The following is a 21,782-nucleotide window of genomic DNA, read 5'->3' as shown; positions in this document are numbered from 1 at the left end:
GTAGACTATCATCATTCAAAGTTAATTATGGAGAAAGTTGTGGTCTCGTCCTTAAAATACACTTCACAGTCTCAATATAAAGAGCTTCCTTTCTTCTTAAATATATTTGGCCATATGATTGGTATGCAGGTTTTATATTCCTATGGACATGGATTTCACAGAATGATTTATGAAAGAAAATATTTTATGTAACTCTGACAAAGTACAAAGATTGATTTATTTTTTTAATTAACATTCTTTTTCCAAGTTTGACCTAACATACAAGAAATGAGATAATAATAAAATGAGATAATAAATTGAGATAAAAAACGAGGTAATAAATTGTGCCTCTGGCTGTTCACCGAGATCCTGGCACTCATTTCTGTGTATTCAACAGGCCGAGTTCTCTGGCTATGGCAGTTTACTTGTGCTGTCTATGAATGGAGGAATGCATTTTTTTTTCCTGACACAAACAAATGTTGCTGAAAGGTTGTCTATTAATCTTCCCCATTTCTGGGACACAAGAAAAAAAAAAAAAAAAAAAAAAGTCATGACGTATTTGCAAGGAGGCAGTAATTTGTCTAACAGAAAAAAAAAAAAAAATCTTTTTTCCTATCAGAAAGAGCTAGAAAAATATTAATTTTAAAGATATGTGTAAACACACCCATATATGTAAAGAATAGTTTAAAAAACATACCCGAGAGACAGCTCTTTCCAGCCTTACTATCTCGTAATGGGGATGGGAATATAAAGGCAATGTGCTCTGCTGATTTGTTTTGACAAATAATTCTCAGTTATTTGGCCCTTGTAGAAGCAAGGGCCAAATGTAAGCAATTCATACATCTTTAAGAGAAAGCCGTGGAAAACATGATGGTAAAACATCTCTTAAAAGTAGGAGAAACACCCTACTGAATGGAAACGCTGCCCGGGAGCCGCTAGGGCGAGCTCTCGCCCCACAAATGGAGCCCAAGTCCCTGCTGCTTTGGGTCATTTGCTCTGCGAGCAGAGAATTTGACCGCCTTCTCCTTCCCCACCCTTCCCATACTCAGACTTCAGTCCAGCGTGGCGTAGATGCGTGTGCTTGAGCTCAGAGATGGGAATGGTTTCATGGCTTTTTAATCTAAACGCTCAGCTGGAGCTGGCTGCACCCGCTGTGAAGCAAAGGGAGCTGGTAGTGGGTGCTGGGCTCTGCCCTTGTAATATTCCCTCTGATCGGTTTTTTATTCTTAGCCACAGAAACAAATTACTGCAGGTGCAGATTTCCAGCGATACTGAAACTGACAGAGGTTTTAGCATCTGAAGAGTCTGGGAGGTTTATACAGCTATCAAAACATGGTTATTTTCTCTGCACAGTGATCTTCTAGTTGCAGTTCTTCACCTTCAGAGCTTTTGCCCTTTATCTTAGGCTACTTAAAACCCATTCCCTTCTGCCAATTCATCTACTACAAGAATGCAGAGCATGAAACTTCAAGGGATGCCTTGCAGACGTCAAAAATACTCAGGGTTAGGGAGGGTGGGGGCACAGATTAATGACTTCACCACCAGTGTCAGCTCCAGTGCAGTCATCAGTCACAGGAGGAAAGGGATAAAGCAGCCCAAAGGCCAAATGAGACTTGAAGAACAACTGCTTTTATTAAACTTGGAGCAAAGCAAAAATTAAAATTTAAAATGGTGGAAGTGTGATACTGAGTTTCAAGTCAGTATTAAGTCAGTATTTGACATTTTTCAATAGGTTAATACTAAAAATATAAAACAGCAAAAGATAGAGATGAAGAGCTCTTCCTAACATGATTTTGAGGATGTTATGAACAATCTTAATGTTGAAAGATACATTTATACCATATAAGCATTTGCTGAAGGAACAAGTTAGCCCCCAGTCTTTTAGATGTTTAAACATCAATACTGATCATGTAAGCAGCCTGCCTAGCATCAGTGAATGTTTCCTCAGAGTCACAGGACTTGCACAGCAGTACGAGTACAATGTCTCCTGCAGGTGTAGTGTCTGAAACAAGTATTTCAAACCAAGTTCCCACAAGATGCTTTGGGCCTCCTGGAAATTCCTGAGGCCTGAATACACAGAATGTAACAACTTATCTCCAGGCCCCTCGTCAGACACCTGAGTCCCAAACTGCAGCTTCCGACATGCTGCCTCAGCAGCTGCCTGGTCTTGAAGCTGCCTACACTCTGTCAGCACCTCAGTCTTCATTCTGAACTTCCCAGAGCACTGAAAGTCTCTGGTACTGCCAAATACTTACTGCATCAAGTAGTGATGAACCCAGCTCTCATTCCTGACCTCAAAACAAACCTCCCTCCCTCTTCCCTGTCTTTTCAGTCCAGAAGGGAAGCCCAGAGCATATTTAGTAGATCAAGTTTCAAAAAAGGTGGAGAGTGCTTCCTTGCTTCAAAAGGCAGCCGGTATTCCAAGCACTCACCCTGCTTTTATCCAGCAAATCAGCGGGTAAAATATTAATCCAAGATGAGAGAAGCTTCAGTTCAATTCATTCTCTGCTTTAGGGTATTCACCTTCTGATCTATCACCACTCTGAATGGTGATCTAAAAATGGTGGGGGCATGAATAAAAGGTTGAAAACATACAGGGAAATTGAAAAATTTCATTGCAGTTGTTCCACTTTCTGTGATGAATGATGATGGATTAATTTGATTGAACATTTTGGTGCCCAAGGCTCCTTCCAGATTTGGTTCTGACTGCTTTCTACACCCACTGCATTTGAGCCTCGAGGCTTTCAAGATGTTCAAGATAATGAAGCACGTATAAAACATACATATTACTCAGGAATGGACACCTTGGATCAGCCCAGTATCTTGTCTCCAACAGTGGCCAACTGTGGCTGCCCAGGCAAAAATATAAGGACAAAGGAAAATCAATCAATAAAAGCCCAGACAGTTCCTGATCACATCACTAGGCTCATGGTTCCCATGCAGAATTGGCTTTTTCCTAAGTCAACAAAGAGGATTCATTGCAATATTAATATTGAGACCATTAAATAAATAAATAAATTGATAAAACTGACAGAGTCTCTCAAGTCCTTAGGTAAAACAAAGTACAGTGTCATATTAGAGCTCCTTGGGTTCTGGTCTGATGCTGTTTTATACGCTTTGCTATTTTTGCCTTCCTGTTGTTTCTCCAGAAACCGAAACTAAAATAGGTAAAGTGAGAGCACTGATGTTACCGTAACAATTAAAAGACATATAACCATAGAACAGCTCGGGTTAGAAGGGACCTTAAAGACCACCTAACTCCAACCCCCCTGCCATGAGCAGGAACACCTCCACCAGACCAGGTTGCTCAAAGCCCCATCCAACCTGGCCTTGAACACCTCCAGGGATGGGGCATCCACAGCCTCTCTGGGCAGCCTGTGCCAGTGCCTCACCACCCTCTGAGTGAAGAATTTCCTCCTAACACCTAACCTCAATATCCCCTCTTTTAGTTTAAAACCTGGGATTGCCCCAGCCCAGGTGCAGCACCTTGCACTGTGACTTGTTGAACCTCATTGGGCCCACTTCTCAAGCTCGTCCAGGTCCCTTTGGATGGCACCCCTTCCTTCTGGGGTATCAACTGCACCACTCAGCTTGGTGTCATCTGCAAACTTGCTGAGGGTACACTTGATCCCACTGTCTATATCATTGATAAAAACTTTAAACAGTACCAGTCCCAAGATGGACCCCTGAGAGACACCGCTCATCATTGGCCTCCACCTTGACATAACGCCATTGACTGACAGAGAACCATTGACCACGACTCTCTGGCTGTGGCCATCCAGACAATTCTTTATCCAACAAATAGTCCACCCTTCAAATCCACCTCTCTAAAATTTAGATAAGTATGTCACACGAAACTGCTTCAAAAACCTTGCAGAAGTCCAGGTAGATGACATTGGTTGGCCTTCTCTTACTGACTGATGTAGGCACTCCATCACAGAAGGCCACCAGATTGGTCAGGCAGGATTTGCCCTTGGTGAAGCCATGCTGGCTGTCTTGGATCACCTCCGTGTCTTGCATGTGCTTTGGCATTGCTTTCCGGAGGATCTGTTCCATGATCTCCCCAGGCACAAAAGTGAGTCTCATCAGTCTGTAGTTCCCCAGGTCCTTATTTCTACCCTTTTTAAAAATGGAGTGTTGTTTCCCATTTTCCAGTCACCAGGGACTTCATCTGACTGCCAGGACTTTTTAGATATGATAGGAAGTGACGTGGCAATTCCAGCAGCCAGTTCTCTCAGGACCCTGGGATGCATGGCGTCGGGCCCCATAGACTTGTACTGGTTCCGTTTCATCAGGTGGTCTCAAACCTGCTCTTTGCTTACAGTGGGTATGGACTTTGCTCCCCCAGCCCCTGCCTAGAGGTTCATGGGCTGGAGAGACCTGGGAAGACTGAATGTCTGTGAAGACTGAGGCAAAGAACTTGTTGAGTACCTCAGCCTTCTCCATGTCTGTTGTTACCAGCTCTCCCTTCTCATTTATCAGAGGGGGCACGCTCTCCTTGGCCTTTCTTTTCTGGACAATGTACCTGTAGAATCCCTTCTTGCTATTCTTTGCATCCCTTGCCAAGCTCAGTTCCATCTGTGCCTTGGCTTTCCTGATTGCATCCCTGCATATCTGGATGGTATCCCTGTACTCTTCCCAGGCCATGTGTCCCTGCTTCCACTGCCCTGCTTCTTTTGCCTCAGTTTGACCATCAGACCCTTGCTCAGCCTTCCTGGTTGCCTGCCTTCCCCGCTTGATTTCTTACACACGGGGATGGAGAGCTCTTGAGCTCTAAGAAAAGTGTTCTTAAGGAGTTTCCAGTTCTGATTAGTTCCTCTTTCCCTAAAGACAGGTTCACAGGGGATCTGATCCCCTAATTCTTTAAAGAGCTAGAAGTTTGCTCCTCTAATGTTCAGGGTCCCGACTTTGCTTTTATGCCTGGCCCATAGTACTTGCGATCAAAAGTTCAGCCAGGGTGTGGTCACTGCAGCATTCCAATGTAGTGTCATTATTAAGGGTGATCCGTGCATTGACAAGCAAGTTTTATAGTTGCAGAGTATTTTGCCATGCTCAGTGGAGAAGAGGAGTGGAAAGCAGGCTTGTGCCTAACTGGATCCAGGACTTTGACCCCTGCTGCAGCCAAGCAAGCAACTCTTTGGATAGCAGCCCACCGTCATCATCCATTGCCAGAGCTCAGAGAAAATACTGCTTTTCTCAGTACCGTTCTTGTGGCATTTGTTGGCGTCATGGACACATACAGTGTTGGTTTTACCAGGACAAGTGTTTCCCCTTCAAGTCAACCTCCAGGGTAAGGAAGATGCTCACTACAGCTCATTGTTTGAAAAGATTCAAAGAAATGGGCCTAAAGATGTTTGTATATGAAGATGTAGAATATTTGGTTGAGTAGCCTTTCACTGAACAGGAAGAAAAGAGTTACCCTTTTAGTTAGGATTCTCTGCTCTTAAAACTAGAGCAGGGGTGAAAGCCCTCTTTGGTGGAGATCAATAGTTCTGAGACTAAGTAGGTGGTAGGTAAAAGATGTATTTCTCCTAACCAGAAGGCAGCTGAAGTCGGAAGATGGTAATTTGCTCAACAGAATTTCTTGATAAAGAGACAGCAGATAAGAATAATTCATAGCATAAGCATTTAGTAAAGATGTCAATGTTTATAGACAGAAGTATTTTAATCTTGCCTGTATGTAGTTATTCTTATTATTTTCTAATACCTGAATAATCAGCTTGAAAAGCTAATTAATAGCAGTACTTTTTGCTTTAGTCCCCAAAACTATATAGCATCTTAAATATGTGGATATGTCTTCAGTTTGCTTTGTATGTACAATATTTAGTCCCTGAAGCAGAGGTTGCATCTGTTACAGATTTCAGTTTTACGGTGTATTGAAAGAGGCAACATGCTTACAATGCAAACTCAGTGTTTACTTTTATGGTTTCCTTATATTTGCACACATGAACACGTCTGTCCTATGTTAAGTTACATACAAGGCTCCTAAAAGTGGTGGCTCAGCTCACCACCATCAAAAGAGGGATATCACCTTCTCCTAGCCATAAACTCCTGCTCTTTACCATGCTCTAATCTGGTGCGTGCTAGATCAGATATAAGCTGATTTAATTACAGACTATTTTGCTGGGATGGAGAATTTAATCAGCTCAGCAATGAGTCTGACATATGCCAGAGCCAGTACAGTGAGAGAAGAACTTTTTTACAGATGGAGCCAAGGAAGATTAGCTGGCTAATTTAGCTGGTTAAACCAAATACCCAAAGTTGGGTCATATGAACTCCTCAGTTTATCTCTACAGCTATTTCTGGCAAGGTAACACTTCTTGCTAGTTACAGCTTACAGCTGGAATTGCGTGGCTTGCTTCAGTGAGCAGGCTTCTCCTAGGACAGGTGGGTGAGCTGATATGTTGCACTCAGAGTACTGGAGAGGCTTGCTCTACTGTTTGCATGGAAAAACACATAACCTGTACCGTGTTTCTCTTATCATCACATGCACTCATGTTTTTAGTCAAAAGAGTAAATACAGCACTTAAATACACTTTCAGTCATTATACACACAATCAAGAGTGTGCAGAATTGCTTTACAGGACCTTTGATGTAGCTAAGTTCTCATCCTGAAGCACTGTTAGGTCTTAGCAGTTACACCTTTTATTTGGTATTAAAAGCTGAAAGGTGATATTCAGGCTTCTTTTGAATGTCAGCACAACTAAGATTTTTAAAACTCCTTTGATTTTTCTTAAGCAAAAATTAAGAACGAATTAAATAAATTTAAGTGGAAATTCTGAGATTTGCTTAAAACGTTAACTTGATGATATGTTCGTAGCTTTAAAATAGCTACAATAAACAATTTTTAGAAGTTTAATATTAAATCAAAGTTATTTTCTTCAATTGCCAACCTCCCTGTAAAGAGGTGAAACTTTCTTTGAGAGAGCATAAGTACGCAGTTGCCTCATTCTTACCTATCACTTTTGTGCTACGTAATACAACTGGGCTTTGAGGAAACCAAACAGTGTAATCTATATGCAGCAAACAAGGCTAGTCTTGACCTCTAAATTCGAAGCATAGAAACAGATTTATCAGATTTCATGTCTCCTTCAAAAAGTAAAAAAATTTAAATACCTATATTGTATAATAATAAGAGTAAAGTAATCAACAAGAATTGGATTTCAACAAACTTAATCTAAAATCTCTGTTGGTTTAGCATAGTCAACAACAGAATTGGTTTGCATTTCTGCTACTCCAGCTGCCAAAGTTCAAAAAGATTGCAATGAAGCATTACATTTTCCCATTGCCAAGAAAATAACTACTATAACAAAACTGCCACAAAACGTGTTAAGGCAAGAGTTCTACGGGTTGGAGATAAGTTTACTCTGCAAATATGTATGGACATTAAATGCCTATTCAGTCATTGAGCAACATACCTCCCTCTAGGAACATACACATTATTAGGAAATCAAATCATGAAACTGCTTGTTAGTGAGTTTTAGAAAGGACAAACTTTGTCTGTTTGAGAGTGACAAAACTGTACTTCCAATTAAGTATTTGTAAAGTAATTCTCTGAGTTCAAATAGGCCTTCATGAAAACATGGCAGGTTTTTACATATAATCCTGGCACTGAACCCTCCCATACATATTTTCCTAGTCATTCTCACAGACATTTCAGCAGAGTAACTTTCTCAGGAAGGCAAAATGAGGCTGTGACACTTCAAGTATCTTATTAACATAGACATGCAGGTGCATTAGATTTGATCACTTTGTCAGCTGTCAGGGATGGAAATATCCAGCCTTCTGAACATGAGGCCTACTTTTACTCAAATTCACAGACTGTAGCAGGTTTTCACATTAAATTCTCTGACATTGTCACTGCAGGAGCCGGGTACGTGCATGCTTGTGGGTCCCCCCATGTCAGTGACTCGTGATGGCAGCTGAGGTGGGCACCACTAGCATGCAGCGGGCAGGGACCCCCAGGCATGAAGGGAACCATGGCTCTCGGCCTCGAGCTGACAATGACATCCTTCTTCCAGGCACACTCAACGCCACGGCCCTAAGGGCAGGCTGAGGAGTCAGAATAAGAGGGTGGCTGTTGTGATGAGCACCACTAAGCTAGAAAGCACGGGGACCTGCCAAGCGCCCAGATCGTTTTATCCCAGCTTGCTTTTTGTACCAGGGAGGTTGGAATTGGGTATCGGGAGGAATTTTTTCACGGAAAGATGTGGTCAGGGTTCAGGACAGGCCATCAGGGAGGCGGCGGCGTTGGCAGCCCTGGGGATGTTCAGGGGATGCGTGGACGCGGTGCTTAGGGACACGGGTCGGCGGTGGGTTTGTGGTGGGTGAGTGGTTGGATGTGAGGATCACGAAGGTCTTTTACAAGTTTTTGGTTTGTTTGGTTGTTTTTGTTTTGTTTTTTGTTTTTTAAGTGACTCTAGGGCTCCGTGACCCCCACGAACACCGCCCCTCAGGGCCGCACGAGGGGCAGCCGAGCCCACCCCAAGCCCCCCTCACGGCCCCGTAATGGCGGCCCCGCCCCACCCCGCGCCGCCAGGGGGCGCCTTGTGCCCCCCTCAGGACTACAACTCCCAGCATGCCGCGCGGCACCACCGCGCACGCGCACCCGCCAGTAGCAAGGGGCGGAAGAGGAGGCCCTCGGGGCTGCCGGGAGAGGCCCGCCGGCGCCGCCACGACCGGAAGCTCCCGTTGCCGTGGCAACCGTGTCCCCGGTAAACATCCCGGGTGCCCCCGGAAGCCGTCGGGGCCGCGCTGCCCACGCGGGGCCGCTGTCACCGCTGCCCGGCCGCGGCCGCGCCCCACGCGGCCGGGGCGCCAAGCATCGACGTCTGATTGGTCGAAAACCCGCCGCCGGCCCCGCCCTTTGAGCCCCTCCGCGCAAACGATTGGCCGTCCGCAACGCCGCCCGGCCAACCGGCGCCGGCCACGCTCCGTCCGCAGGAAACCGCACATGGAAAGCCGCGATTGGCGGCCGCCGCCGCGCGCCCCGCCCCCGCCGGCTCGCCATTGGCCGCGTGTTTGGCGTGGGGCGCCGCCATTGGCTGGCCGCCGGCTGCCCCCCTCGCGCTGCGGCGGGGGCGCCGTTGATAAGGCGGAGGGGGAGGGACGCGGCTGCGCCAGCGGCATCGGCGGCGGCGGGGCCGGCTGGGCAGGGCTGGGCCGTGCTCGTCTCCGCCATGAGGTCGGCCTGGGCGCTCGCTCTGGGCTGCGCGCTGCTGCTGCTGGCCGGTGAGTGCCCCCCACACACGCACAGCCCCTCAGGGCGGCCGCCTTCTGGAACCTTCTGGCGGCGGAGGCTGAGGGGAGGGGGTGTGGGGTGCGTGGGGGAGGCGCTGGGCCTGCTCATGGCGGGTGGGGGGGCGCCTGCGTGCGGGTCTGGGCGTTATTCCCACCCCAGGAGGTGGTGGGGGTGCAGGGGTTGGGGGTGGGGGGCTGGTAATTTCTGTAGGGGCACCCCCGGGGGCTCAGCTCGCTGCCTGTCTCGTCCTGTCCAGCGTCCGTTAGCGCCGAGGAGGTGGATGTGGATGCAACGGTGGAGGATGACTTGGGGAAAAGCAGGGAAGGGTCCCGGACCGACGATGAAGTTGTTCAGAGGTTAGTAGGCGTGGGGTGCTGGGTAAGCGGCTTTTAAAGCATCAGGAGGTTCTCTCGCGTTCAAAAAAAAAAAAAATCGGTTTTGGTATCAGGCATGCTTAAACTGGCAGAGCGTGGGGTGTGGGGGTGTAACACGCAAAAAGAAACCTAGTCAGATGTTAAAAATAAAATATATGAAAAGATTGTTGCCTTCTATAGAGAGGTGAGCCTGAAGACTCGGACTCAGAAGTTTTCAACTTGGTTTTGTCCAATCAGTAGTACTACAAGAACCAATAAATAAATAGGGGTTATTCTTGCACATAACTGCATGTGGCAGGTTAGTGCCCACTGGTTGAATAGCTCTACACCAATGAACTGCTTCAGATCCTCAGATGTGTACCTCACATTGAGCATTGCAGCAGTTGTAATGTGCCTCTGTTTTTCCCTCAACTTCATAATAAAATAGTCTTACTTGCAGTCATGGACTTTCACTTGCATTTTAGATTGTGGTTAGGCAGTTGACGATAGCAAGTCTCACAGATCTCATTTGGTCACCACATTTGGGCTATCAGTGTCAGTGGTTTAAAGTTACTGTTTCTCTAGCTAGACCATCGTTGTGGGTGCTAGACAATTAGTGGAAACTGTACGTAGGCAGGGTTATTTGACAGTTTTTCATTATTCTTACAGAGAGGAAGAAGCTATCCAGCTAGATGGCCTAAATGCATCCCAGATTAAAGAAATTAGAGAAAAATCTGAGAAGTTTGCGTTTCAAGCAGAAGTTAACAGGATGATGAAACTTATCATCAATTCTTTATATAAAAATAAAGAGGTTAGTACCTGTATCAGTAGAACATGCTAGAACTGTTCATGTGTGTTCTTAAATTCCTGACAACTGGATTCTGTTTCAGATTTTCCTGAGGGAGCTTATTTCAAATGCTTCGGATGCTTTAGATAAGATACGGTTAATATCCTTGACTGATGAAAATGCTCTTGCTGGTAATGAGGAGCTCACTGTCAAAATCAAGGTAAGAAATGTCAGATATATCATCTACATCGTCTCTTACTGAAGAGCAGTGGCAGGCATGTAAGAAGACTGTATCATTAGGGTATTCAATTTATTGCCTAATACTGATGCAAATACAAATTAGGACTGTGTTAGGATCAAGTCTCCTTAATACTCTTCCGTGATAAGTGTATTAGGTAGTGAGATTTAAAATAAAGTCAAACTTAATCTTTTTCTTTCTTTTTTTAGTGTGACAAAGAGAAGAACATGCTTCACGTTACAGATACGGGTATTGGCATGACAAAAGAGGAGTTGATTAAAAACCTGGGTACCATTGCAAAGTCTGGTACAAGTGAATTCTTAAACAAGATGACTGAAATGCAGGATGATAGCCAGTCAACATCTGAGTTAATTGGCCAGTTTGGTGTTGGCTTTTATTCTGCCTTCTTAGTAGCAGACAGAGTTATTGTCACATCAAAACACAACAATGATACCCAGCACATTTGGGAATCAGACTCAAATGAATTCTCTGTGATTGATGACCCAAGAGGAAACACTTTAGGACGTGGCACAACCATAACGTAAGTATTAAGTTTCCTTGGAAAAAAATAAATGTTTTATAGATAAATCTTTCTCACTGGAATATGTGGATGACTTTAGCATTGTGACTACATGTAGCATTTGATTCTTGGAGTATGGATGTTTTCAGTTCAATAGAAACCTCCAAACTATTAATTGCATGCAGAATGTGAACTGGTAATGTAGCAATATGATTCTTTATTCTGTTAGATGAATGAAAAAAATCAATGAGCTTACTGCCAACTAACTGTTTGCAAGCAATTTCAGACTTTAACAGACTGTAGATTCATTCAGTTTCTCGATGCAGTTGTGGTACAACAAAACGTCTACAGGGTTGTAGAGCCTTCTCTCAGAAACAGGTGACTGTTAATACACCAGTCAGACTGGTCTGATGCGACTTTGAAGTTAGATGTAGTTTGACAGCCCTATTTTTTTTTTTTTTCCACTTTCATGTGCACATAAGTTTCTTTGATCTGGGCTTAGAGGAGCCCTTCAGTCATTTTCAGGACTTCTTTCTACTGAAAGGTAGGGCATTGGCATGCCAATGATACTGGAAGGAAAACGTTTGTCTTGGTCCTCTGGGTCCAAATGAAGTCAGAATGCATCAGGGTCCTGATCACTGTTAATTTGAGGCCTTTGTTTTGATTTACAGGTGGTGTTATGCCCCTAATTGTTTTAAAAAAAGTGATTCTATCTGATTGAAGTAGTCTTAAAAGAGATTCAGTTTTTGAAGGAATAACTGAATATTTGCTAGTTGAGCTGCAGTTGAATAATTTTGGGTCACTAGAGCTGCAATAGTGGAAAGATGAGTCTCCTCCAGTAAGACTGCTTTAAACTACTAGTCCAACACTCTTACTTGTGTATTTTCTTCTAGCCTTGTCTTGAAGGAAGAAGCATCTGACTATCTTGAGTTGGATACTGTTAAAAACCTTGTCAAGAAATACTCACAGTTCATCAACTTCCCCATATATGTGTGGAGCAGCAAGGTAAGTGCATTTAACAGCATTGTACGCTGAGCTGTATTTCATAACTCATGGTCTTTCAAGGGCCAGATACTTCAAGAAGGAGGGCATAGTATAGAATTTTTACTAGTCTAACTTTCTAAATTTTTACTGGTTTTGGCTACTCAGATTTAGTGGAAAGGAAGAACTGGCTAGTATTTTGCTAGTTACTTACTACTAAAGGCACGAACTTGTGCTAAGATCACAGACTTTGAAGGAACTTGGTTTTATTAACTCATTTTCTTTATTACCCAAAGAAGCAAAGCTTTGCAAAATACTAGGAAGGAATCTTTATTTCACATGCTTTGATTAGTATCTGGAAGCTTTGGAAAGCTCTCAAGCATGCTTAGGTGTCCTTCTCAATATTGGGCAGCACTTTAACTTTAAGGATTGTTCTTGCAATGTTTTTCTTGGTGTAGCACTAACTTGACATCACCCAGTCTGATTAAAGTTGGTGTTTTGGTAAAGGTGAACTGTAAAGCTATGAAGAACTTAAATTTTAAGTACAGTGTACCAGAGTAGCAAAGGATAGCATGTGGTCATGAAAAACGTGACTGAAAAAACACGTCTGTGGGGAAATGGTTGCTACAGGCAATCAGTCTCTCAGCACTGCTTTAACTTGGGTGATTGAGGACACTTGAGAGAATAGTTTCCTGGCAGGTACTTCTAGTAAATAGTCTAAACACCACTTTGAAATGTCTACTTAGACAGAGACTGTTGAAGAACCTGTAGAAGAAGAGGAAGCAAAAGAGAAAGAAGAAACAGAAGATGATGAAGCAGCAGTGGAAGAAGAAGAGGAGGAGAAGAAGCCAAAAACGAAGAAGGTAAGCTGTTTCAGACTACATGCGGTCTTCTAAGTCATGTCAGATATTCAACAGCTTTCATAGTCTTCTAGAGGAGTGTTGGCAAACAGTCTCACTCTACGCCGGCCCCTACTACAGGCAGGGAGCCCGCCGGCCCCTACTACAGGCAGGGAGCCCGCCGGCCCTACTACAGGCAGGGAGCCCGCCGGCCCTACTACAGGCAGGGAGCCCGCCGGCCCTACTACAGGCAGGGAGCCCGCCGGCCCTACTACAGGCAGGGAGCCCGCCGGCCCTACTACAGGCAGGGAGCCCGCCGGCCCTACTACAGGCAGGGAGCCCGCCGGCCCTACTACAGGCAGGGAGCCCGCCGGCCCTACTACAGGCAGGGAGCCCGCCGGCCCTACTACAGGCAGGGAGCCCGCCGGCCCTACTACAGGCAGGGAGCCCGCCGGCCCTACTACAGGCAGGGAGCCCGCCGGCCCTACTACAGGCAGGGAGCCCGCCGGCCCTACTACAGGCAGGGAGCCCGCCGGCCCTACTACAGGCAGGGAGCCCGCCGGCCCTACTACAGGCAGGGAGCCCGCCGGCCCTACTACAGGCAGGGAGCCCGCCGGCCCTACTACAGGCAGGGAGCCCGCCGGCCCTACTACAGGCAGGGAGCCCGCCGGCCCTACTACAGGCAGGGAGCCCGCCGGCCCTACTACAGGCAGGGAGCCCGCCGGCCCTACTACAGGCAGGGAGCCCGCCGGCCCTACTACAGGCAGGGAGCCCGCCGGCCCTACTACAGGCAGGGAGCCCGCCGGCCCTACTACAGGCAGGGAGCCCGCCGGCCCTACTACAGGCAGGGAGCCCGCCGGCCCTACTACAGGCAGGGAGCCCGCCGGCCCTACTACAGGCAGGGAGCCCGCCGGCCCTACTACAGGCAGGGAGCCCGCCGGCCCTACTACAGGCAGGGAGCCCGCCGGCCCTACTACAGGCAGGGAGCCCGCCGGCCCTACTACAGGCAGGGAGCCCGCCGGCCCTACTACAGGCAGGGAGCCCGCCGGCCCTACTACAGGCAGGGAGCCCGCCGGCCCTACTACAGGCAGGGAGCCCGCCGGCCCTACTACAGGCAGGGAGCCCGCCGGCCCTACTAGATTCTTAAGGTTTATACAGTGAGCTTCTCAAAGCAGTACTGGATTAAATAAACAGAAACTGAGTGGTTTAAATTGAACATAGTCTTTGCTGGGATGTCTTTTTCAGAGTGGCAGAAGAAGAGTAATCACAACACTTGAGTGAATATGAAATGTGCATAGGGTACACTGAAGTGTGGACTTGCGTTCTGTTGCCATGTGCTTATTGCTAATACATACACTTGTGTGACATTATCCAGGCCACTCTCTAATTTAGTTTGTTGATTAGAAATACATATTTTTCTAATGCTGTTATAGGACTTTATCCTCAGTGGAGATTCTGTAATGGACTCAAAACCTGAATTAAAGAACACATCTTTATTCTTGTGTTTACATGCCTAGGTTGAAAAGACTGTCTGGGATTGGGAGCTCATGAATGACATAAAACCAATCTGGCAGAGACCATCTAAAGAAGTCGAAGAAGATGAATACAAAGCTTTTTACAAAACCTTTTCCAAGGTAAGCTGTAAGCTTCAAAACTTTTCCAAAGCAGTAGGCTTGCTGTAGTATTTTTTTGTTGTGTAAACAACACTGAGTGCTTTGTTCTTAAGAATAAATTGCTGCCAGGAAGAGGACTGAACTGAAAGCTTTCTGTGAGGTGTAGCGTTCAGCTAGGAGCTGCTCTCTTCTTCAGAGAGAAATTTTAAAAACTGACAGGGAAATTTTAATGTAGTCTAAGAGTGTCTATGTTTGTGTTGTACATGATAGGAGGAAACAGTGTGTTTCTACAAAGCCCTATTTACAAGTAAAGACAGTCTTAACATGACTTAAGAATATCTTACTGTGGTCTTGGCATCGCCTTGGTTGGCTTTAAAAAAGGGAAGCATCTTGTAGTTCTTAGAAGGTAACTTCTGTGCAAGTAACTCAGTAAAATCTGGAAATTTTGGTTCTTTAAATCATGTTTAGGTAGCTTAATTATGTAATAACTTGCAAATTCATCTTATAAGTAGAAGAACTGACTTGCCAATACTTTGCCAACATAGACTTAAATGAAATTTCACTTCACAGGAACATGATGATCCAATGGCTTACATCCACTTTACTGCTGAAGGGGAAGTCACTTTCAAATCAATCTTGTTTGTTCCTAATTCTGCTCCACGTGGCTTGTTTGATGAATATGGATCTAAAAAAAGCGATTTCATTAAGGTAAGACAAGCAAGTGATTATTGATATGGTTTTCTGTTTTAAAAAAAAAACAATAATCCATGACCTGATCATTGTTCTTTCTGTAATTCAGCTGTATGTTCGAAGAGTGTTCATCACTGATGACTTCCATGACATGATGCCCAAATACCTTAACTTCGTTAAAGGTGTTGTAAGTATTTAAAAAAAAAAAGTAAGTAAGACTTAATTTTTATTTCCAAATGCTGCTAGCTATACTTAGAACATTTCTTCTTCAATTAGGTGGATTCTGATGATCTTCCTCTGAATGTATCTCGTGAAACACTTCAGCAGCATAAATTGTTAAAGGTAAGATAGTTGGTCCTGTCTTTAATTGGAGGCACATCCAAAGTGAGTAAGTAGATAAGTCAAGACACTTACCATCTAAATCTTAACTGTTTTAAATATTGTTAGGAGTGTGAAAGTAAAGTATTGGTAACCAAGCATTGCTGTTTTCAGACTAGTTTTGTTTAAGTCAGAACACTTGAGTGTCCTGATCCCGTTCTTTGCAGTGAGGCTGAATTGAGGGATCTTTCAATTGCACATTGCTGCAACTCTGTATTACTGCTTTTTCTAGGTGATCAGAAAGAAACTTGTTCGTAAAACTCTTGATATGATCAAGAAAATTGCAGAGGAAAAATACAATGACACCTTCTGGAAAGAGTTTGGTACTAATGTCAAGCTGGGAGTTATTGAGGATCACTCCAATCGTACACGACTGGCTAAACTTCTTCGCTTCCAGTCCTCTCATCATGAAAGTAACCTTACAAGCCTTGACCAGTATGTGGAAAGAATGAAAGAGAAACAAGACAAAATATATTTCATGGCAGGTGCCAGCAGAAAGGAGGTAAGTGAGCAGGGAAGGAAAAAAATATTACTGCTATGGTTTTATGGTACAATAAACATCGTGAACTGCCTGTACTTGCTGTAAAGCGTGGTGTAGCCATGGTCATGTTACTACAGTTCAGTTTTCCTTGTGTTAATATTTGTAAAATAGCAGTACAATTCTCAGTAGCTGCTAGTATTAGTGTTAAACTGGTATCTTGGTCTGTCCTCATTATAGGCTGAGTCCTCACCGTTTGTTGAACGTCTTCTGAAAAAGGGCTACGAAGTGATCTACCTGACTGAACCTGTAGATGAATACTGTATTCAAGCTCTGCCAGAATTTGATGGCAAGAGGTTTCAGAACGTAGCAAAAGAAGGCGTTAAGTTTGAAGAAAGCGAAAAATCTAAGGAGAGTCGAGAAGCCTTGGAAAAGGAATTTGAACCACTCTTGAACTGGATGAAAGACAAAGCTCTGAAGGACAAGGTTAGAAATATTTAATGCCTGTTTGTAAATGCTGCTCTAGTTCATACAAAGCCTTGCAAATTCTGGGGATGTGGAGCTGACCATAACTTCTTGGTCTGTTCTTCTCTGGATAAAGAAGTGTTTTAACACCTTTACTTCAGGAAGGCAGTGAGTTAGAATGTCACCTTAGAGCTTTCATAAAATACTGAAGTGGCCATGTGGTAGCAAATTTGAGCTGTTTAATTCCCTTGAAGAGTTGTTCCTTGAACTAATATCGAGGCTTTTTTCTGCAGATTGAAAAAGCTGTGCTCTCTCAACGTTTAACCCAGTCTCCATGTGCACTTGTGGCTAGTCAGTATGGATGGTCTGGTAACATGGAAAGAATCATGAAAGCTCAAGCTTACCAAACTGGGAAGGACATATCTACAAAGTAAGCTTTCAGATAGCAGCAAATGTGAAATGCAGTTGATAAACCTTGGTTGGTGTGGGCACAAGAAGCTTCCATGTGGTTCAAATGATCCTCCATAATTTAAGGTCATTTCTAAATAAGCTGCAACCTCTATAATAGTCACTGTTTCAAAGCCTGTTAGGTAAAAGTCTGCTTACTGAGCAATACTTCTCAATACTTGTCAGTAGTATTTGCATCTGTCATTTGGTGACAAAAGATGAACTATCACAATAACTTGTATTTTTAGAGGATCACTAATACTGAAGCAGGGATGGGGGGTAACAAGGTTACTCAGTGTTCTTGAGTTTAAAGGGGTACCTGGGTCCCATTCTTCAAAACTTAATGATGTGACTATTCCTGTTTCTTCTATTCTTTCCAGTTACTATGCTAGCCAAAAGAAGACATTTGAAATAAACCCCAGGCATCCACTGATCAAAGACATGCTGAGGCGAGTCAAGGTAAATAAGTAACAGTAGTGAAATGCTGACTGCAAAGCTGTCAGTGCAGCCTAATTAACAGCTGTGTTTGTGGGTTTTTTGTGCTTCCATATTAGGAAAATGAAGATGACAAAACAGTTTCAGATCTTGCAGTGGTACTGTTCGAAACTGCAACTTTGAGATCAGGATATATGTTACCAGACACCAAAGAATATGGAGACAGAATAGAAAGGATGCTTCGTTTGAGTCTAAACATTGACCTGGATGCAAAGGTTAGTTGCCAATAACTTGTAACTGATGAAGAAGCAGATATTTAAATCTATTAAGATGTAACTGCAGTGGTGTAGATTTGCATATGTACCTAGTTTCCTATTCTGAAGTGGTGTCAGGAGCCTGATCCAAGTTTCTGTCTGGGAAAGTGATGAGCTGATGAGCCTTTCGTGCTTGTATCATCTTTCACTGCCACTGCTCTTTGCAGTTGAATGGGATTCTACTCTTCCATTATGCTCTTTTTAAGTATTGCTGTCTTTAAGTGGTGGTTCTATGGGAATAAATTAGGGGCAAGATAGATGCATGTGCCCACTTCACAAATGGAGAAATTCATAAGTTGAGTATAGGTCTTCCCTCGATGCTGTGCAAGAACTTAGGCTGGTATTCTGCCAGGGGAAATACAATAATGTATTAGTGCAAAAGAGAATCCAGTTTCTCCTTCAGGTAACCTGGAGCACGTTATGAACTGATAGTACCATAGCCTGTATTTAGCTAGTCTGTAACTAGCAAACATTGTAAGCAAAACTTTGAATGCATAGTGAGGTGTTTATGACCTTCCCACAGGTGGAAGAAGAACCTGAAGAGCCTGAAGATGCAGCTGAGGAGGCAGAGCAAGAAGAAGAAGAGGTGGATGCTGATGCTGAAGACAGTGAAACACAGAAGGTAAGATCTCGAGTTTGATTATTCTTCATTCTTTTATATCTATGTGCAGCTTTACCTGGTACTTCCTGACAACAGATTTCTTCACCTAGCGTTCTGTGACCATAGCTGTCAGTGTAAAGGGTTTTCCCTCCAAGAAAAGCTTGGAAAAACACCTACTGCACAAATCTTTATTCCGTATCAAGTTTCTTTATAAGAAGAAAAAAAACAGGTGTATTCAGGGTTTGGAGCTAAATTAAGCTAAAGATATTGTAATGAGTGCCCTGTGGCAAAAAGCAGTAGTAAATCGCCTACCATGAGCTTCCTATTACCTTTTCACTTTCCACAGCTTGTGGGCAGTAGTCTCAACAAATTGGCCATCAAGTACTGTGGTTTCTCAGTGATGTTAACTTGTAAGGTACTGTGAAGTCCTGACTGGACCTGCTTGCTTAGGCTGCTTTTGGAAGAGTCCTGTAGCAGTACATCTTGAGACTAATAAAAATACAAAGCTTTTAGAGATGTATTTGCCTACTACTATCTGTCAGATCACGGAAGAATACATTGAAGAACAATACTTACTGTATTGTAAATAATTATATTAGTTTTGATGCTATCACTACTGCATTTACAGAGTAGTATAACCTGTGTGATAGCAATAAATAAGGGAGCAAAGTTATGGGATGTTTACTAATACTATCCCTGAAAGGTAACTTAAAGTATTAAAGATAGTAAACTAAATTTGAGTGGACTGAAGTTTTGTTTTTTCAATGTCTCTTCAAAAGTTATATCACTTCTGTTAGTGCTTTGGGAAGTATCAGCAGTCTTTCAGTTCATCTGAAACAGCTTTTGTAACCTTTTGCACTTTGAAAAAGCAATGTTCTGATTCTCTTGTTTGTCTCCACAGGAATCCACAGATGTGAAAGATGAACTGTAAACTGCACTTGCCTACCATCCTGCATTGGAGGGCTAGGAAGGGATGTGAATTAGGTTTTGTTTTTTTCCACTGTAAGAGGTTGAGGGATGGTGTGGGGGTTAAGGGCAGAGGAGATTTTTTTTAAGTTGACTTTTCTAAAACATTCCTCATGAATGTAAATTTGTATTATTTAACTGACTTGGTGTAAAATCTTGTCATGTACAAAATAAAATGTTCCCAAACACCATTAACTCTAAATTTTACATAGTAAGCTCCCCTCATCTTAAAGAATTAAAGGGGTTGTCTTGAGTGTTCAGGTCCTTTGTCCAACAGGGAGTTTGCTGTCCTGAGGTTGTTCCACACTGGTACAGCCGCACAGTCAAAAACATGCTTAAGGCTGGGTTTTGTGTTAACAGATGTGCTGTGCTGTTCAGTCCCAAGTATACCTGGCATTTAAGAGTTCTACTGAAACTTGTTTGTGTGGAATAAGTATTCAGGAAATTTTATAGTACTGACATCTTAAAGATGAGAGGGCATTTAAAAATAAGTGTTGGAATTGAAAGTCCTGCTGGCAATGTTTAAAAAAAAAAAAAAAGTGGGTTTGTAGCAGGCTTTCTGAAATATGCTTAAAATACAGGGGCACTGGATGTGACTTTACTGCACTTTACAGAACAGGCAGTGGTAGCTATTGCAGCTGAGATGAGCAAAAGCTTGTCCTTTCATTAAAAGGTTGAAGAATAGCTGGAAGTGATTTACTCTCTGGGAGCCTATCCTTATCCTCCACTGTAGTAACCCTGCCTTTAACTCAGGTAGCTTTCCCAACAGCTGCAGTAGTCCTTTCTCCATTTTTTCATGTGGAAGTTCTTTGCTGTTACAGTTCCTCTTTAATGCTATTATTTCTGAACTTTTTAGCTCTTGTTCTGTGTCCCTACTGTGACAAATCACTGTACCTACTTAAGCTAATTCAAGCCACATCTGTTGACACCAAATGGAATACTGTGTAATGTAGACAAGTTGGACACGCCACTGTCTCTTCTACTTCCTGCATTAGTTTTGTGGTTGCATGAAGCACTGTTTTCTCACTAGTGCCTCTACTTCTGAAACAAATTTTCACAGAGTTGGCAGGAAAGGTTTACATTGATTCTTCATTTGCCTTCTGTGAAAGTACAGAGTTGTTGTCTAAGTACTGTTCCTACTTGAGAACCACTCTTGTTAACTAGGCAGGCAAAAGAGTGGACTTCAAATCTTATGATCTTAGGTGAAATCACGTATAATTGGGTGAAGACACCTAAACACTGAGGTGAAAAAGCTTGTGTTCCCATTTACTTTTACTAGCCTGTGTTGCCCAAATACTTAATTAGGGTTTATTTGTGGGCGTAGAGTTTATTAAAGTATGCTGTTTAAGACTGCCTGGAAAATGAGCTTAATTGGGGTGGGGGTTCACTGCTGAAGCATCTTTAATACACAAAGTTGAGTTAGGAGTGGTCCAACTCTTGAGTTGTTTAGCAGGTAGCAGTATCAGCTGTAATAGCAGCAGTCCTTTGTTAGTAAGTTCTTAAATAGGGCAAAAGCACCATTTTTAAGGCATGTATTTTGTAGCAATTAACTACTTCTAAGGTTTTCATTTAATATTTCCTAAAAATAACTTGCAGTGTTCCAGGTTCACTATATAAAGCTTGAAATATGAAGTAAATCCTTTAATGCATTAAAAGTACGCATGCCCATCTTACCTATGCTTGACCAGCAGGCGTGGCTTAGGCCCGCTGTCTGGTTTTGCAGCTCAGAAACCTGGTAGGAATGTTACTGGAGGTGTAGACTTGTTTGCTGTGGAATCCTTTTCTGTTTATTCCTTACAAACTTTAAACCACCTTTTGCTCTGTCCCATGGCTGGAGTTCTGAAGGCATTGATGGGTTACAGGATGCCCTGTCTGCTTCAGTGTCAAAAATAAAGAGCACACTTTGGAGTCATGCTTTGTGCTTCTTCATCTTCCTCAGCTGAGGCTATCATGTGCAGCACGGCTGTGGTCCAGCTGCTTTATTTACCCTGGAGTGACAAGTGTTTGCTATTAATAGGCACAAACATGCAGCTGTAACTTTTTATCAACTCTGAAACAGTGTCACTGCTGGAAGAAGGGTCTTGCAGTCATACTGAGTTGTTTTTTTCACTCCTGTAGGTATTCTGATTCAGGGCAGTAATTGCTATTCAAACCAGGCACAGTGGTGGCTTTGCTGCCACTAGGTGGGCACTCATGAGTGGTTCCCCCTGTGCTAAACCATGCTCCTTGTTGCTCAGTTTCCACTACAAGCAGGATGCATTTGGAAAAACGAAGCTGAATTTGTGATTAAATTTGCTGCAGCCTTTAGATCTGAAGTCAGTCAGCAGCAAAATGACAGAGTCTGATAAACTGTAAGTGAATCAGGTAAGGGTTGGTGAATCCTGTCCCTTTAAAGAGAAACCACAGTGGGTTTCAGTTATCCCTATTTAGAATAAGAACAAAATACTGCCGAAGTGT

General features: G+C 43.6%; 1 protein-coding gene across 1 annotated transcript; it reads left to right on the top strand.

Moving 5' to 3' along the window:
- Nucleotides 1–9,107: 9,107 nt before the first annotated feature.
- Nucleotides 9,108–21,237, top strand: HSP90B1 (heat shock protein 90 beta family member 1). The gene is made up of 18 exons (XM_032186296.1): nt 9,108–9,210; nt 9,477–9,576; nt 10,243–10,384; nt 10,464–10,580; nt 10,808–11,139; nt 12,012–12,123; nt 12,846–12,962; nt 14,456–14,572; nt 15,122–15,259; nt 15,351–15,428; nt 15,518–15,583; nt 15,852–16,121; nt 16,338–16,583; nt 16,856–16,992; nt 17,390–17,468; nt 17,564–17,719; nt 18,282–18,380; nt 19,261–21,237. The coding sequence occupies exons 1-18, from the start codon at nt 9,159–9,161 to the stop codon at nt 19,288–19,290; spliced, it is 2,388 nt and encodes a 795-aa protein (XP_032042187.1). The 5' UTR covers nt 9,108–9,158; the 3' UTR covers nt 19,291–21,237.
- Nucleotides 21,238–21,782: the final 545 nt, after the last annotated feature.

Source organism: Aythya fuligula, chromosome 1 (genome assembly GCF_009819795.1).
Source record: "Aythya fuligula isolate bAytFul2 chromosome 1, bAytFul2.pri, whole genome shotgun sequence".
NCBI classification, from domain to species: Eukaryota; Metazoa; Chordata; class Aves; order Anseriformes; family Anatidae; genus Aythya; species Aythya fuligula.
Note: the sequence above shows the minus strand (reverse complement) of the source record. Positions and strands in the feature narration are given on the sequence as shown.

Excerpts from the sequence above, each read along its gene's own strand:
- HSP90B1 (XM_032186296.1), top strand. The coding sequence starts at position 9,159 with ATGAGGTCGGCCTGGGCGCTCGCTCTGGGCTGCGCGCTGCTGCTGCTG. Across the intron at positions 15,429-15,517 it reads TTAACTTCGTTAAAGGTGTT|GTGGATTCTGATGATCTTCC; the intron begins GTAAGTATTTAA and ends TTCTTCAATTAG. Across the intron at positions 16,993-17,389 it reads GGGAAGGACATATCTACAAA|TTACTATGCTAGCCAAAAGA; the intron begins GTAAGCTTTCAG and ends TATTCTTTCCAG.